Source organism: Lemur catta, chromosome 2, assembly GCF_020740605.2.
Source record: "Lemur catta isolate mLemCat1 chromosome 2, mLemCat1.pri, whole genome shotgun sequence".
Classification (NCBI taxonomy): Eukaryota; Metazoa; Chordata; class Mammalia; order Primates; family Lemuridae; genus Lemur; species Lemur catta.
The window spans coordinates 84,248,490-84,265,115 of record NC_059129.1 but is presented as its reverse complement, the minus strand read 5'-3'; the positions used below and the strand labels follow the sequence as shown (position 1 = coordinate 84,265,115).

At 37.8% G+C, this 16,626-nt stretch overlaps 1 protein-coding gene across 3 annotated transcripts in view; it reads right to left on the bottom strand.

Moving 5' to 3' along the window:
* Positions 1–10,365, bottom strand: part of SLC35A1 (solute carrier family 35 member A1) — a 33,617-nt gene extending 23,252 nt beyond the window's left edge. Inside the window, exons 1-2 of one of the 3 annotated variants that reach the window (XM_045543993.1) lie at positions 10,251–10,365; positions 6,183–6,360 (exon numbers count right to left, since the gene is read on the bottom strand). In XM_045543993.1, coding sequence (XP_045399949.1) covers positions 6,183–6,360; positions 10,251–10,338 — 266 coding nt within the window. In that variant the 5' untranslated portion in view covers positions 10,339–10,365. The remainder of the gene's footprint in view (positions 1–6,182; positions 6,361–10,250) is intronic. The other 2 variants (XM_045543995.1, XM_045543996.1) reach the window with 2 other exon arrangements.
* Between the last annotated feature and the right edge of the window lie 6,261 nt (positions 10,366–16,626).

Genomic DNA, 16,626 nt, shown 5'->3' with positions numbered 1-16,626 from the left:
CAAGGCTTCTTGGGCGTGGCTCCAGGTCATGGTCCTCAAATTTGGCTCAGAATAAATCTCTCTAAAATTATTTTACAAAGTTTGGCTTCTTTTCCACTAACATCTACTATGTGTCCCTTTTTATATTAGTTCTAGAGTTTCTAGTTATCCTGTCTAGAAAACAGTAATCTTTAAGTTATATGGAGTTAAATAACATTGCAAATAAGAATACTTTTAACAAGATCACTATCCTTTAACAATCTCCTCTAATCCCATAAGATTATATACTTTTAAGTGTTAAGAACTCCCAAATTTGTTTCTAGTCCAGACCCATGTAATCCAAGTGCTTACTCTGCATGCACATTTGGATATCTCAAGGCATTAAAAACTTACATTATACCTACCCAAAATCAAACTGTTGATATCTTCTCCTCCCAAATCTGTTTTATCTTCCTTTCTCAGGAAAAAAAAAAAATAATAACTCTATCTCCCCTGTTGTTTACACTAGGAAACACAGATTGGATTTCTGATACCTACCTTTCCCTCACCTACTCTAACTGATCTTCATTATTCACAGCCTGTATGTGTGAATTCTCCTACTCACTAAAATTTATTTGTAACCCCCAAATCAATACTTGCAACACTTTTACAGTCATGCAAATAGCTGTAAAAAAATTTGATTCACCCAACACACATTCCCAGCTGAGGCTGACCATCATAACTGTCCTGCCTTCTTGTTTCAGCTTTCATATTGTAAACAAGGATGATCTATTTAGTGACACATTTCTCATATTTTTGCGTTTTCTGATGGTGATTTTGCTGTTTAAAATGGCCCCTTAGCCCTACAGGGCTGAAGTGCTGCCTGGTGTTCCTAAAGGTAAGAAGGCTATGATGTACATTATGCAGAAAATACATATGTGATAGATAAGATTCGTTCAGGCATGAGTTACTGTGCTCAGGCATGAGTTACTGTGCTGATGGCCACAAGCTCAATGATAATCAATAATATATATTAAATAAGGTGTCTTTAGACTGAAACACATGTAAAACAAGGTTATGTATGACAAAAATGTCATGACCAGAGGTTCACAGGAATCCTCTATTTCCCCTAGGAGCAATGGTTCAGTATCCACTCAGTGTTGGTGATTTTATAGAATGTAACTACTGTGAATAACCAGAACTGACCCTACGATATGTATCCAAACCCATCACCAAGTCCTATAGATTTTGCCTCCAGAGCATAACTCAAATCTATTAACTTCTCTTCATTGCCTGTGCTGTCATCCTAGGTTATTATCTCTTGCCTCTAATAACTTTCCCTACTTCCAATTTATACACTGCACTTCCAACTCTTCCAATCTATTCTTCTCAAAGGGGTCAAAGTGACTCTTAAAATGGGTTGTCATGTTAGTCCCTGATTTAAACTGCTCAATGACTTCCTAATGCACTTGAGATCAATCCAAAATCCCTAACAATAAGATTACTCCTCCTATCCTGGTGACCTCTCCTGCTTCATCTCAGCACCAATCCTCCCTCAAGTTATGACATCGTAGGCACACTTATTTGCTGTTGTTTAATAGTCAAGGGCATTTCTGCCTCGGGGATTTCAAACACACTGTTCTCTTTGCCTTCTCTCTACTTTTTTCTTGCCTAACTTCCACTCACTCTTCAAATCTAGGTTTAAATGTAACTTCCTCAGAGAGGAAAACCTCTAATCCAAATGGAGGCCCTCTATTATATGTGTTTACAGCACCCCCTACTTTTCCTTCATAACACCACCAATTTACTACTAATTTTAATATTTGGTTCTCCATCAGACAATAAGCTCCATGAGTGCAGAACTGTTTTAGTTTGCACTGTTCTAGTGTAAACACTAGGACAGTGATGAGTACTTAATTGGGGTTTAATAAATATTTGCTAAATAAAGGAATGAACTTGACTGTCCCATTACATCTTATTAACAACACCTTGAAACAGACTTAGCATGACTGTATGTTTAAAATGTTTGGAAGGAGTGAAACATTATTTGGATGTTGCAGTAATATGTTTCTCTATAAATGAACCTTAATTATAACCCAAACACTGAGAATTTCAGGTGCCACTTCGATGACTCTCTGCCCCCATCTCCCACCCCCCTATAAAATATATACTTACTTTAACAATTAGCCAAGACTAAACATATTACTGAGCAAAGAGCATTACTGTAGAGACCACACTAAAGAAAGTAACAGCCAAACTGATTAGCCTATAATGAAATTAAGCTTTGCATAGTTCAGATAAAATTGAAGTTCTAGTATAATGTTTGTATCAATTCTATAAAGTTATTGTACTTTATTATAGGGTAAAAAATGGGCAAAAAGACAGAAGCTTTTACTTAATAGTTTTTTTCCATTTAAATAGTAGTTTCAGGCTTTTATTTTTCATTTTCCTTTAGTCCAAAAAATTCAAATCAAAATTTAGTAAATGTTATCTAATTTTTATATTAACTTTATAATCTTTTCCTGGGATTATGGGAGACATACACTATTTTGATCATCAAGAGGAAAGTTTTTCTTAATTTTTCTTCTCTGAAGAAAAGGATATTCAGGTTCTAAATTTTCAGTTATTTCTAATATAATTGTTCCACATTCTCCCATAATATCCTGAAATTGTCATCCTGTCTCTCAGATAATAAAGTCTTGCTCTACTTTGAAAACAAAGAAAAAAATCTAATTTCATTCTTTTTTAGCTCTGAAGAATTATTTTAACATTATATGGGCAAGAATTTTCAAGCAAATATAAATTCAAACATATGAATCAATTTTGATTTCCTTTGTGTATAACAAATCATCTCATATCATTTTTGAGTAACAAGTATTTTCTGATATTTAGAAGTCTCTCTATCACAGCAAATAATATCCAACCTATGGTTTGGGGGGGGTTGTTTGTTTTGAGAGGCAGGCTCTTGCTCTGTCACCCAGGCTGGAATGCAGCGGAAGGATCACAGCTCACTGTAATCTCAAACTCCTGGACTTAACTGATCCTCCTGCCTCAGGCTCCCAAGTAACTAGGACTACAGGCACACGCCACCATGCTCAGCTAATTTTTTTTTTAAAGTTTTTTGTAGAGACACCATGTTCAGCTAATTTTTTTTAAAGTTTTTTGTAGAGACAGAGTCTCGCTATGTTGCCTAACCTGGTCTTGAACGCCTGACCTCAAGCAGTCCTCCTGCCTCGGTCTCCCAAAGTGCTGGGATTACAGATGTGAGCCACCCTGCCCAGCTCAACTTGTTTTTTTTTTTAACAAACTACATAACATCCTGTTTGCCTTTGATTGTATTTTTTATAATTATCAATTTTATTACGTTTATAAAGAAATGACAGCATTGAGAGTATCTGGAAAATCTTTTACTTTTCTGTAAACTTCACACCACGAAATCTAAAAGACCAAAGTTCTAGGCTCTTTCATTTGCTTCAACTTTTAACTATTCAAATCATTCTTAGTGACCCAATCATAGTCTGGCCACGTATTTTCTTCATCTTTTTCATATTCTATCTGCTTCAGGTGAATTATTATAAGCCAGTTGTTTTTTTAAGATCTAGAACTAATTTTCAATACTGTCACTGGGTATCTTTCCCAAATTGACAGCTGTGCTTTTTATTTCATTTTCAATTGCCTCATCATATATTGCCGAAGAAGCTGAAACAATCACAATGTCCTGTAACATTTCATTTTGCAGCTATCAATCTGTGACCTCATAGGTTGAAATAATTCTTTATTTTTCACTCTTTTGCCATCCCAATACTTAACATTTTCATAGATACCCTCTTAAAAGTAAACCCTTTGTTCCAAGAAATTAAATGTTTTTCATGTATGAATATCAGGTATTTGATTCAGTTTCTACCAATGTTATTTCAGATAAGCATTATAATTTTCTATTTCTCCATAAAAATTAATATTGATTCATAAAATTCAGTAGTTTCAAATGTATTTTACTTCTTCAGTGTTTTCTAATTTTTTTCCAGTGCTTTTTCCACCTACAAATTCCTTGTGCTTTAAATGATTCTTCTTCATAATCAAATTCTTGCTAGTTATATAATGTCAAATGCCAACCACCAAAATCCTGCATATCATAATTTACTTTTTCCTGACTGTTCCCTGGTCTTTGTGTACTTACTCTGTGGATAAATGTTCACAAAAGAACAAGATCCTGGCCTCCTTAATATGCTGGTGACAGATACATCAATGATAATGATGACAAAGTACAGTTTGGGTTTTCCACACTGTTGTTATTTTAACACCATTATTTGACTTGCTTGGTGAATTTTCAGAAATTTTTGTGCTTTTATTTTTGATATAATTTCCAAAAAAGTTTCCACAAAACAACTGACCATACCCATAACATTGAATAGTTGAAGAAGAGTAAGAAATATTATACACCTCTCATTTATCTGACATCATCCAGAATAAAGAATTCCACAATAAAAGTCAAATTTCCAGAAAAATTAATCTTGTTAAACAAGAAACTATGAAGGGTCTAAGACTTTATCCTACTTGCAAGTTAGGATGCCACAGTATCTCTGCCTACAAGATAAGTTTTAAACTCAAATGTATGAAAACTTTCCACCATCCAGCCTCAAGTTATTTTTCTGTTCTTTTCTCCTTCCCCAAACCATTTTTAGAGTATTCTTTTTCACATGATCATTTGAAATTATGTGTGTGTTTGCTGGTTTATTTTCTGTCTCTTCCACTAAACCTTTTTTTTTTTTTTTTTGAGACAGAGTCTCACTTTGTTGCCCAGGCTAGAGTGAGTGCCGTGGCATCAGCCTAGCTCACAGCAACCTCAAACTCCTGGGCTTTAAGCGATCCTACTGCCTCAGCCTCCCGAGTAGCTGGGATTACAAGCATGCGCCACCATGCCCGGCTAATTCTTTCTATATATATTTTAGTTGGCCAGATAATTTATTTCTATTTTTAGTAGAGACGGGGTCTCACTCAGGCTGGTCTTGAACTCCTGACCTCGAGCGATCCACCCGCCTCGGCCTCCCAGAGGGCTAGGATTACAGGCGTGAGCCACCGCGCCCAGCCTCTTCCACTAAACCTAAGCTCCAAGCAAGCAGAGACTATATCTATTTCATTCACACCTATATATCCAAGACGTAGTATAAAAGCTGTCACACAGGAACTATTCAATAAATATTTGTTAAATGAATTTAGAAATGTTTAAATGTCACTTTATTTCTAGGTAAAAGCCTACACCATACACTATTCCTCTCTGCTTTCCCTCTCTCCCCAACACACACCTTGAAACCTATATGAATTCTTACCTGCCCCAATGACTCAAATGGGTCCCCATCTCATAAATCTTTCTCCAAGTAATTTACTTACAGGATTTTATTTAATTTTTACCACCCCATATTATTTTCTCTAATTAAAAAAATTTAGAAACTAAAGCTTCGACAGGTTAAGAAACATGTATAAAGCCATTATCCCACTCTAGGATTAAAATTATGTCTGTCTCACTACAAAGCCCCTATTCTTAACCCTCTCTTATACTGCATCCTTAGCTAAAACAATTCTTATATGATATTCCTGATTCAAAGCCCTGTGCTGCCACATATTAACAGTGTGATCTTGAGGAACCTCAGATGCTATATTGATAAAATGGGGTAATTATAGTACTTACCTCAAAAATGTATAACGACTAAATGAGAAAATTCATGAAAAGCACTTAGCACAATACCTAGCACTTAACACAGGAAACACTCAAGAAATGTTTATTATTATATATTCCTCGAAAACAGAGGTCAGCAAGTTTATTCTGTAAGGCCTAAATAACAAATATTTTAGGCTTTGTGAACCATTCAGTCTCTGTTGCAACAAAAGCAGGCAGCAAGGTGGATTTGGCCCATAAGACACAGTTTGCCACCCCCTACTCTAGAGCAGGGTTCTTCAGCCTCAGCGTTACTGACATTTGGGGCTAGAGCATTCTTTGCTGTGGGGTCTATCCTGTGCATTGTAGGATGTTTAGCGGCATTCTTGGCCTCTATCCACTAGATGCATCCCCCAGGTTGTAACAACCAAAAAATCTCCTGAGGGAAAAAATCACTCCTTGTTGAGCAATTAAACACATATAAAGACATAGCCTGAATTTTCTAATAAAGAACATACCTTAACTAAGTAGAAAAACCATAATTTAACACACTAAAAGTATTTATACTCACTTAGCTAAAATTCCCACACTTAGCAATAACTTTATAACTTCTGTGATACACACGGCTGTGGATGAAAAGTAGAGTTCTTTGTCTGATGTCCTTGTGTATCTTAAAGCTATGGTATAAGCTGCGGCCATCAGGGTCATCACTGCCAAGCAGTATAACTTGAATAATAAACTGACACTTTCTGGAAAATATGTGTAACAAAGATGTTATTTAGTAGACAATATTATGTAGATAAAAGTTAATAAACTAGTTACAGCACAAAATACTTTCCAATTTCAAGCACAAATTATTTTTTAAAACCCATGACATTTAAAAATTTGTTTCAAAACAATGCTTTCTAGTTACATGAACACAAACACACCTACACAAATCACAGCTGAGTTTAAATACCAACGAGTTAGGCATAGATTTTATTCCTGGGGAGTGCCCCAATTGCAAAACTATGTGACATACTGAATCCAGCATGTTATAAATTGCATATTTTAAATATCTTTGTGATTACAAACTTGTAAATGCAAAGCAGGAAAGCAGAATGAAAGCAATTGCACCAATGTATATTCTAATTTAAAGACAGCAGAAAGAAAACAAATAATTGAGTAATAAAAAGGGGACTTAACACAGAACTTTACTATAATAGAAAACAAATGACACCTAGCCTTTTTTTTTTTTTTTTTTTTAATATATATTTTTTGGAGACAGTGCCTCTCTCTTTCACCCTGGCTAGAGTGCCGTGGCGTCAGCCTAGCTCACAGCAACCTCACACTCCTGGGCTCAAGCAATCCTGCCTCAGCCTCTCGAGTCACTGGGACTACAGGCATGTGCCACCATGCCCGGCTAATTTTTTCTATCTATTTTTAGTTGTCCAGATAATTTCTCTCTATTTTTCAGTATAGCCAGGGTCTCGCTCTTGCCCAGGCTGGTCTCAAACTCCTGACCTCGAGCGATGCTCCCGCCTCGGCCTCCCAGAGTGCTAGGATTACAGGCGTGAGCCACCGCGCCCAGCCGACACCTAGCCTTTCATTTCATTGCATTATAGAAAAACAATTCCTAACACAAAAAAGAATATTAAGAACACAGCTCTATAAAACTTAAAATATAGGAAATATACAAATGTGGCTGAGTGCATTCCACTACACCTGGCTGCTGGTTACTTTTGAAGTCATACATTTTTCCCTTGTGTAAGGACAGTATTAGAACAAAGGAAGTATTGTAGTGATCTCCTTCACTTCCTCTTATATAAACATTGCTTTTTGGCTCAGACCTTTTGGAAAGAAAGTTTAGGCAGTTACAGGAGGATCACTTGGGCTCAAGAGTTGGAGGTTGCAGTGAGCTATGATGACACCACTGCACTCTACTCAGCACTCTACCCATGGTGACAGAGTGAGACCCTGTCTCAAAAAAATAAATAAATAAAAGGCTGAATACAGTGGCTCACACGTATAAACCTAGCACTCTGGGAGGCTGAGGCTGGCGGATTGCTTGAGCTCTAGAGTTGGAGACCAGCCTGAGCAAGAGTGAGACCCTCGTCTCTACTAAAAATAGAAAAATTAGCCAGGTGTTGTGGCTCGAGCCTATAGTACCAGCTACTGGGGAAGCTGAGGCAAGAGGATTGCTTGAGCCCAGGAGTTTGAAGTTGCAGTGAGCTACAATGACACTACTGTATCTCTACCCAGGGCAACAGAGCAGAGCGAGACTCTGTCTTAAAAAAAAAAAACAGCAATAACCTTTTAATTAGTCAGTACAGGAGAAGGTACTTCCCATCTTCCCGATCAAGGGTGAGCAAACTATACTTGTCCCTCTTTTTTATAAGCCCTATGAGCTCAGGATGGTTTTACACTTTTATATAGTTGGAAAAAAATTTAAATAACATTTTGTGATATGTGAAAATTATATGAAATTCAAATTTTAGTGTCCATGAATAAAGTTTTATTGGAACATAGCCATGATAATTGGTTTCTAAATTGTCTGGGCTACTTTTTCCCCTGCAACAGCAGAGTTGAGCAGTTATGACAAGAGACCATTCAGCCCTTTACAGAAAAAGTTTGCCAATCCACATCCTAGATTACTTACACCTTCATAAATAATAGAGGATAGGACTAACAAGCTAAAAACTACCTTGTTTTAGCTATTGTATAGGTTACTGATTCCAAAAACAACAAAGTGAATATTTAAACACTAAACCAAATATTTATGGCCTACGAACATATTCTAACCTATAATATTGTCATCAACTTGAAAAAATACCTATTTGCGTAGTGATCACATGGGAATATATACTATATACTTGAAAATAACTACTGATCTAAGTGGAAGAATAATCAAATAAGTTTAGATATTTGCAAAACATATTAGACTTTGATATGGAATATCATTTTTAAAACAAATTTCAAATTTTAAAAAATACTGAATGTTTTTAACCATGATTTTCTCTGACATTTCAGTGTAATATTAGATGAAAATATTTCTTCTTTACTCCATTCACAAGTTTTCCAGTATAAAATTGTAATTATTAGCAATTTTAATTTTTTCAGGGTAATATCAAAAGTCCATGATATGTAATCACTTTAAATTTTGCCAAGAATTCAAATCATGCCCAAAGCTGGTAACTATTAACCTCACCCACAACTCAATTGGCAGTCACATCTTAAACCTGCATTTTTCTCTGCTTCTTATAAAGTTCCCATTAGTTCCCACGTATTTGTTTCTGTCTGGAAAATGTCCCCCAAAAGAAACTTACATTTGAAGTTATATTTTACTATATTTTATGGGGGACATTATTTGTAATACCTGAAAACTTGGAAATTCACGAAGTCCCTGATAAATCCTTTGTGAATATCAGTGAGCTATGGAAGCGGCAATTTTGTTAGGATTATACATTTCTATTGGTCATGTAAGACTTGTGACACAACCAAGGCACAAGAAATATGTCCTGGCAATAAGCCTAAATCTGTACATTTCAGCTATTTCAGATAATGGTTTGACTTCCGTAATTTTTAAGTTTCGTTCATTAATTTTGCTATCTCCATTCTGTTAGTTATCAGAACAATTCTTTTTTCCTTTATGTCCTGTGTTGCTACAAAAAGTCTCTTAAAGTTGGACTTGTTGAAATGGGAGAATACATAAGGAGAGGCATATGCAACTACAGACAATGCCCTTGGGCAAGGCCTGACCATAAATGTGGGCTCCTCAACAAGGAAAATAATTTGGCATCCATGCAAAAAGATATTCCTTAAATATTTGTTCAGCATTTATCCAAAGGTGAAGCTAAGTGCTCTATTGCGGAAGGGTGGAGAAAGAATCCAGGTGTCACCCAACCTCACCTAGTTACTGCTCTATAGTCAGTCCAAGCATTCAGCCTGGTCCCAACTTCCATACACCGCTTGGCAAAACAACGTGCTGCTGCGGAGTTAATTAGACGCACCCTCTTTAAATGGCAATTAGTCACCAAATATTATTACCCAAATGTGCCTGGGAGGAGAGTTGTGGATCTGACCTTCCACCCCAATTATCAAAGTGTTTTTTCTAACCACATACAGCATTTTCCTCGGGAGGAACTCTGTTAACGACTGCTTTCTCTCTCTCTTTAGATTTCAGTGCTGTTAAAATGCCCCAGCGATGTTGCCAGTGGCATTACACGGACCAGCCGCCGCCTGGGCTCCGCGCTTAGAGCCTGCCTTTAAGTCTGAGCATCTGCAGGGCAGGAGGCAGGGACGAGACCGAAGCCGCTGTGGCCCGGGCGAGCGCGGAGAACTGTCCAGCCCAGGACCTGTGTCCAGGCCCCTCTCCGGGTCCAGCGCAGCCCCGGCCCGGCAGAGTTGGGTTCCCACCCGCTACCAGCTAGTGGAGGCAAATGCGGTCTCGGACCGCCGACCGGCCCCGCGCAGAGTCCGCGCGGGAAGGCAGCCGCAGCGGGAGGCCGGCTGTCCGCGCTGCCCGCAGCCGGACAGGGCTCCACACCAACTCCTGAAGCCCGTCGCCTCAGTCCCGGACCCGGAGCCCCGCAGGCGCCGAGCGTGCGCCGACGCCCCCTCCACCTTCGCGCACTCCCCACCCCGGGGACCCCGGCCTCACCTCTCGGGGCAGCCATGGCTCCCCGACAGCCCCGCGCGGAACTGACGCGCGCCCCCTCCGCGAGACGCCCGGGACCGCCTGTGGGCATAGAGACGAAGCCGCTCGGCCTAGAGCGCCGCGCCGGCCGCCCGCTGGCTGCCTGCCTAGCCAAGCTCTAAAATTAGGTTCAGGAATCCGAGCCACGCCCCAAAATGGGAAGAACCCGGATGCAGGGGGTGGGGGTGACCTGTACGTCCGAGTCCTTAGTGACAAATGTGTGAAACTCGGTCGAAGACGCTGTTCTGTAAACTGCAACTCCAGCCGGCCAAGGAAGCGGAGTCAAGGGAGCCGCGCATTGCCTTATGGGAATTGTAGTCCGCACAAAGGTAATTAGGCAGCTGATAAGGATTTGGGGTTAGATTTAGGGATTTATTCCTGTCGACGCTGTTGGAGAAGCTCCTGAAACTCGTAAAGGAACGGAATCCACTTTCGGCCACTTTTATAGGTTCCACCTAGCTCATTACCTTCCATTGTTACCATGTGTTTAAGATTAGTGTAATTTGTTACACATTGTTAAGAAGTCTTGTGCCTGTGTCCATATAGTCAGCATTGTCACTGATTATATTTACTTGGCCAGTCATTATAACTACATTATCTTCGGACAACAAAAGGGCCTGAAAAATATTAGATGTATCAGCAGGCATTTTAGCCACTACTATAGTAGTTAAATCTCCTCTTTCACTAGGGGATGTTAGCACAAGCCACATTACAAATAATTCATTGGCAAAATGAGAAATGTTCAAGATATGTGGATTGGTTCAAAATACTATAAAGATATTTCAGCCCTTACAGGAATGGGGATGCAAGATTCTGAGATGCCCAGAAGCCTACACCTTCTGTAGCATGATCTTTCCCCAAAACTGTCTTTTTTAGAGAGTTGACTGGTGAATGTTATATATCATTGTCATGTCATCATATTATCTGAGAGAGCTATCTGATGTAGTATCATCATTGGAAAATTCTGCTTGCCTTATTAGCATCATATTAATATGAGGAGGGGCTCCCAGGAGACTAGAGTTGACTTTATAGAGTAAGACAGTTGATAAATTTCATTTTGGAACAGTGCTGGACCTTCCCTATACCTGGTTGTAAGTACGCTCACTGGTACTAATCACCTCTTCCTGTAATTTGTGGTTTCCACCTGTGGAGGTTATTCAGTTCCCTATTGTGTATGTACGCAGAAAGCTCATATATGTATTGAAATTAATTTTAAAAATTAAAAAATATTCTATCATATGTTTCTTCTTTTTCTTTACAGCTACCACTTTGTATGGTTTATTTACCTCTTTCCATTTTGGACTATCATTATAGTCTCAACTTACTTCTAGAATTATTCTCCTTTTGATACTCAAATTGTCCCAATATGGTCCTTGTAAGCCTGCCCCCATTTTAAAGTGCATCAGCTTTTTGAAACAGTTTTTTTCCCTGGCAACAAGAGGTTCTAGGCCAATCTGGATTTTTTCCCCTGTCCGAGGTAGTGGAATCAACTACACTTTAAGGAACCATGGTTCCTTCTGGTGATGAACAGTATTACACACACACACACAGATTAGGGTAGTGGGTAAAATACTGCTGGGCCATTTTTTTGTGATATTTCTGGTTCACATAACACCATGCTACTGAATCCTACTTTTCTTACATATTTTTATTGCCCCAAGAGACTTATACTCCGTTGGACTGAACCTTGACTAGGTTTTGATGATCCCATGTCCTAACCCAATCAGCTCAAGACCACCGCGGAAAAACCTGTCGAACTATACTCTGATGAAGTCAGATTTATTTGACTCATTCCAATGAGGGACACTGAACACCAAAGGAACCATGGAATGTCTCTGGAAACCAAAAGACAGATTTACAGAATTTTAGGCAAGGATGAGGTTAAGTGAAATTTAAAGAAAGCAGTGTTTTGATAAGACTCAAAGTAGGACTATGTGTAAAGAGGTCAACATCAGGTATGGGCTGTAGAATAGTCTCAGGGTCCTGTTTCTTGGAAACTACAAAGTTACTATAGATGTGGAATGTTGCATTCAGGAGCCCCTTAAATGAAGCCTTTACACCTAGATTGGAAATTGAGGCCGCTTCTCTGTATCAAAGTGACTTAGATCCTCCAAGCAAGAGTAGGGTATTTCATTCTTACTGATAAAATTTTAAGCAACAAGTTTCTTTATAGTATATGATTTTAGAACACAAAGTTTGTCAATGAATTAGAAAGTAAACACTCAAAGAAGAGGGTTATTATTACACTTTACAGTTTCAGCATATCCTTAGAAGAAATATTATTTCCTGTTTACTTTGCAGCTGGTTTTATCTGTTATACCAGCCCAATTAATGGCCAAGCAAACATTTACAGTCTTAGTCTGAACTAATTTTTACTTTCTTACTCTGAATTATCCTAAATCTTGGAGGAAAAAATAATGATTTAATGTGTTTCTTTTATGTATGCCTAGCTTTCTTCACCAATAACTAGCTTCATCGCTGATTAGAACAAGCAGCAGCAATCCTCAACACACAAGGTACGAGGTAATTTGCTTGACAAGCTAAACTTGCAGTGCTTCAAGCAGCTATTGCTGTTGCCATTTGAGATCCTAATGATGTTCCTGCTTGTCACTAGCAAACTGCAGTATTTGCCTCAATACCCTGCTCACTTCTATCCTGCTCAGGTATGAGAAATACCCTAGTCTAAATGAATTGTATAAAAGGAAGCCCAGTATTATATCCATTGGTAATTAAGTATGAACTTAATTAAACAAAAAGGCTGTGAGGAAGCAAATATCAAAAGGTTTAAGAGGTTATAGTTAAATTAAAATATGATAGCTATATAATAGATTATTAAATGTGGTAATGTTTAAAGTATAGTAAGCAGTTAACCATAAAGAACATATAGACAAATACAGATACCTAACCAAAATTGTCTCCATGACAGTTTAAGCATATTACTCTCCTTCTATTACAAAAAGCATCCAAAAACCAATCAAGCTATTATTATTTTAAAACTATTCTTTCCTATGGTGTAATATTACTAAAAACAAGCCAAAAGAAATGCTGCATTTTATAATTGAGAAAATGAAAAGATACAGGGAGATAATATAAAATTCAATGTCTCCTGTCAAACAGACATTGATAGTTTGTAGCTATTTCTACCATTCTATGCTTATCTGGTGGCAATCTTATTTCTACTCAAGCCAGCTCTATGAAAAGAGAGCTCAGCAGTTGCCTACTTCATTGACCTTTTCTAATTCATCATCCTCTTTTGTTTCTGTATTCATCATTTATTGAAAATCATAATGTACCAAGCATTATTCTAGGCACTGAGAACTAGAAAACAAAAGTGGAAAAAAGGAAGATGGAGGTGTGCAGTAGAAATGAGACATTGGAGAGTCTCTCCTCCATTGGCTAACGCTGACAAAGCACTTACTATGAAGGTGCTTTCATGTGTTAACTCTTTTAATCCCCATGACAACCCAATAAGTTGGGAACTATTATTAGTATTGTTCTCATTTTTATGATAAAGAAAATTCTTCAGAGAGATATTAAGGAACACAACTAGTAAGTAGTAGAGCTAGACTTTTCTTCCATGACCATAGAAATTACATCTTTTTCTACTCTTCTGACTGCTAATCTATCTTATTTTGTCTACTCTTCCCTCTCATTCTACCTCCATTCCCATTGGGATGACCTCCCAAATTATCTTTGTCCAGCCCAAATTCCTATCACCCCTGCTTTACTATCTTTGGCATCCCTTAAACTCAAATTTTCTAGTGCTGAACATTTTATCTTTTCTGACTAACCAGCTCCTCTTCCCAATTATCCTTGCTCTCCTAAGGCAGAAACCTTGAGGTCATACTTTGAATTTTCCTTCCTTTTCCCGAGATGTTATAACCCTTTAATTAAGCCTAGCATTTGCCCCTTCAGGTCCTCCATTACCGCATGCCCCAATTCTTGGAACAGCTTCCTAGCCTTCTCCCTAACTCCAGTATCCCTCTCCCACAATTGGTTTTCTATTCAAGACTCTGCCATGGTTTTGTAATGTCCTACGACAGGTAGGCAAAATATTCCTCTGCTTGGCCTTCAAAGTCTTCCAAAAAGTTTATGAACTCTGCTTACTCAACTTTATTTGCTAGCACTTCCCAAAAAATAGTCTCCCTCTACCTCTCTCCCTTTTTCTCCCTCTTGTTTTGCAATAACAATTTTACTGATGACCTCCTTATCAACTTCCACCTGGACTATTAAAATAATCACTCAATAAATACCCAGCTTCCATTTTGTCCCTTCATTCATTCTTTTTTTTTCACTCATTTATCCAACAAGATACTATACAAATATAAGGGATATAAAGATAACTAACACACAGTTCAAATCTCAAGAAATTTACAATCTAACAGGGAGACTACAGATGCACACCTCTCTATACACCAATTTAAATACTACAATGAGAGTAAGAATAAAATCCAATGAAAACTCAAAGGAAGAAGCAACTAATTCTGTCAAAAGTGATGGGAAAAACCTTCACGGAAAAGGAAAAATGTGATCAGGCTGTTTGAGCACAAATAGAATTTCATGGGGTACCTGTGGAGCACATTCCGGGGAACAGAGTGAAAAACAAGAGCAAGAGTGATGGTATTAAAGACCATGCCTATTGAAAGAGTTGTAGTTCAATTTGGCTGATGTGATGTGGTGTGTGGAGAGAATAAAAGAGGGCAGAAGATGAAACGAAAATAAATGGAGATAATATTTTGAAAAGTTTTACATAATATGTGAAGGAGTTTTTACTTGAGAGGAGTCCTGCTAGGTTTTTAAACAAGGAAGGTGGAGGTTGTGGGGGGAGGAGGAAGCCAGGTGCATAAGAAAAATTATCCTGATGAATCATTTTTAAAAATGGAGGCAGCAGTGACCAAGGCAATAGGACAAAGTCCTAAACTGCAGCAGTGGAGATGAGAATAGGAAGACAGGGATCTCAGACACAATTCAAGCCAAACAAACAGGGCTTGATGACTAGTTAAATGTAGGGCCTATAAGAGAAAGATAATCAAGAAATTTTTAATTTATGTAACTGAGTAAGGTGGTGATGCCTTTGACCATAGAAGAAAATAAAGAAGGAGAAATAAGTTTGGCAGAAAAAATTATTTTGGTCTGTGCTAAAATGGGACTGATGATCTGACACTGGGTCTAGCATTTGTTGGAAATCGTTAAGGTGGGCCTTTATTAAATGGTGGAGATCCTGGGAGAGAGTAAGTTTACCATCAGATCTAGCTCCCTTTACTCTGATTCTGTTGTACTTCCCAGGTGACTTTCTGATATTAAGTTTGGCTACTCAAGTTGGATTTGGTATTTTTACTCACTTGGCCATTCTACTTGTAGCCCTAACTTGATAACCCCAAACTCTGGCTTTTACAGCCATTCTTTTCTGTGTTTACGAATCTTGCAGACTCAGATGAGAGTTAACTGAACAGATAAAATCACATTCTCAAATTTATAAATTTTAGTATCACCCTACTCCCCCAGGCCCTGTCTTAATAGCCAGCTAGCCTATCTTTAGCATCATTTTTAAACTACAGGAATGAAAATCATGAAAACTTACAAGTAGGCCTATTTGAAGTTTACCCATGGAAAATGGATTTCACAGCACATTTGTATTATAAATAACATTTAAACTACATATTTATACAAATTATACAAACGCCTTAGTAAAAGTCACCTGTGCAGAAAAAAATGTGCTAAATACAAATGACCCCCCCCAGGTATTAAGGCAAGTTTAGCAAGCCCTCCATGCGGAGCCTTTATTATACATGAGTTGGTATTAGAAGTATGTAAGACGGTAATAAAACAGCTCTAAAATTTAGCTATCAGCAAGTCACAGGGGTCCTAAACACAATTGCCTACAGGGTCAGGCAAATAAGGCCAAAGAGTAAAGTGGGAGGCCCATAAGGCAGAGAACTGGATTAGATGATGGAGGACTGGAAATACCTGCCCTGTGAAAGGGCAAAACGATTTGCAGAAATGCTAGCCAAGTGTTACCAGATATTCTGATTTTTTCCAAGGGGCCAGAAATACAGATTTTATGTAAAATTTTCACATTTTGAAAACCATCATGTGGACCTTTGCTCCAATTTGTTCCAAACTAATAAGGTTTTATTATATATCAGTTTAATCTATGTTAACATTTAATAGCTAATAAAGCTGAAAATATTGATTAGGTTTTAAAATTGTAATGTTTGACATTGAATATGATTTTAGAAATAATCTATGCCAATAATAATCTTAGAATATATTAATATCTAAGTGACATCATAATTTCAATCTTAATGCTTCCAAACTTTTAACAAGTAAATGACAAATG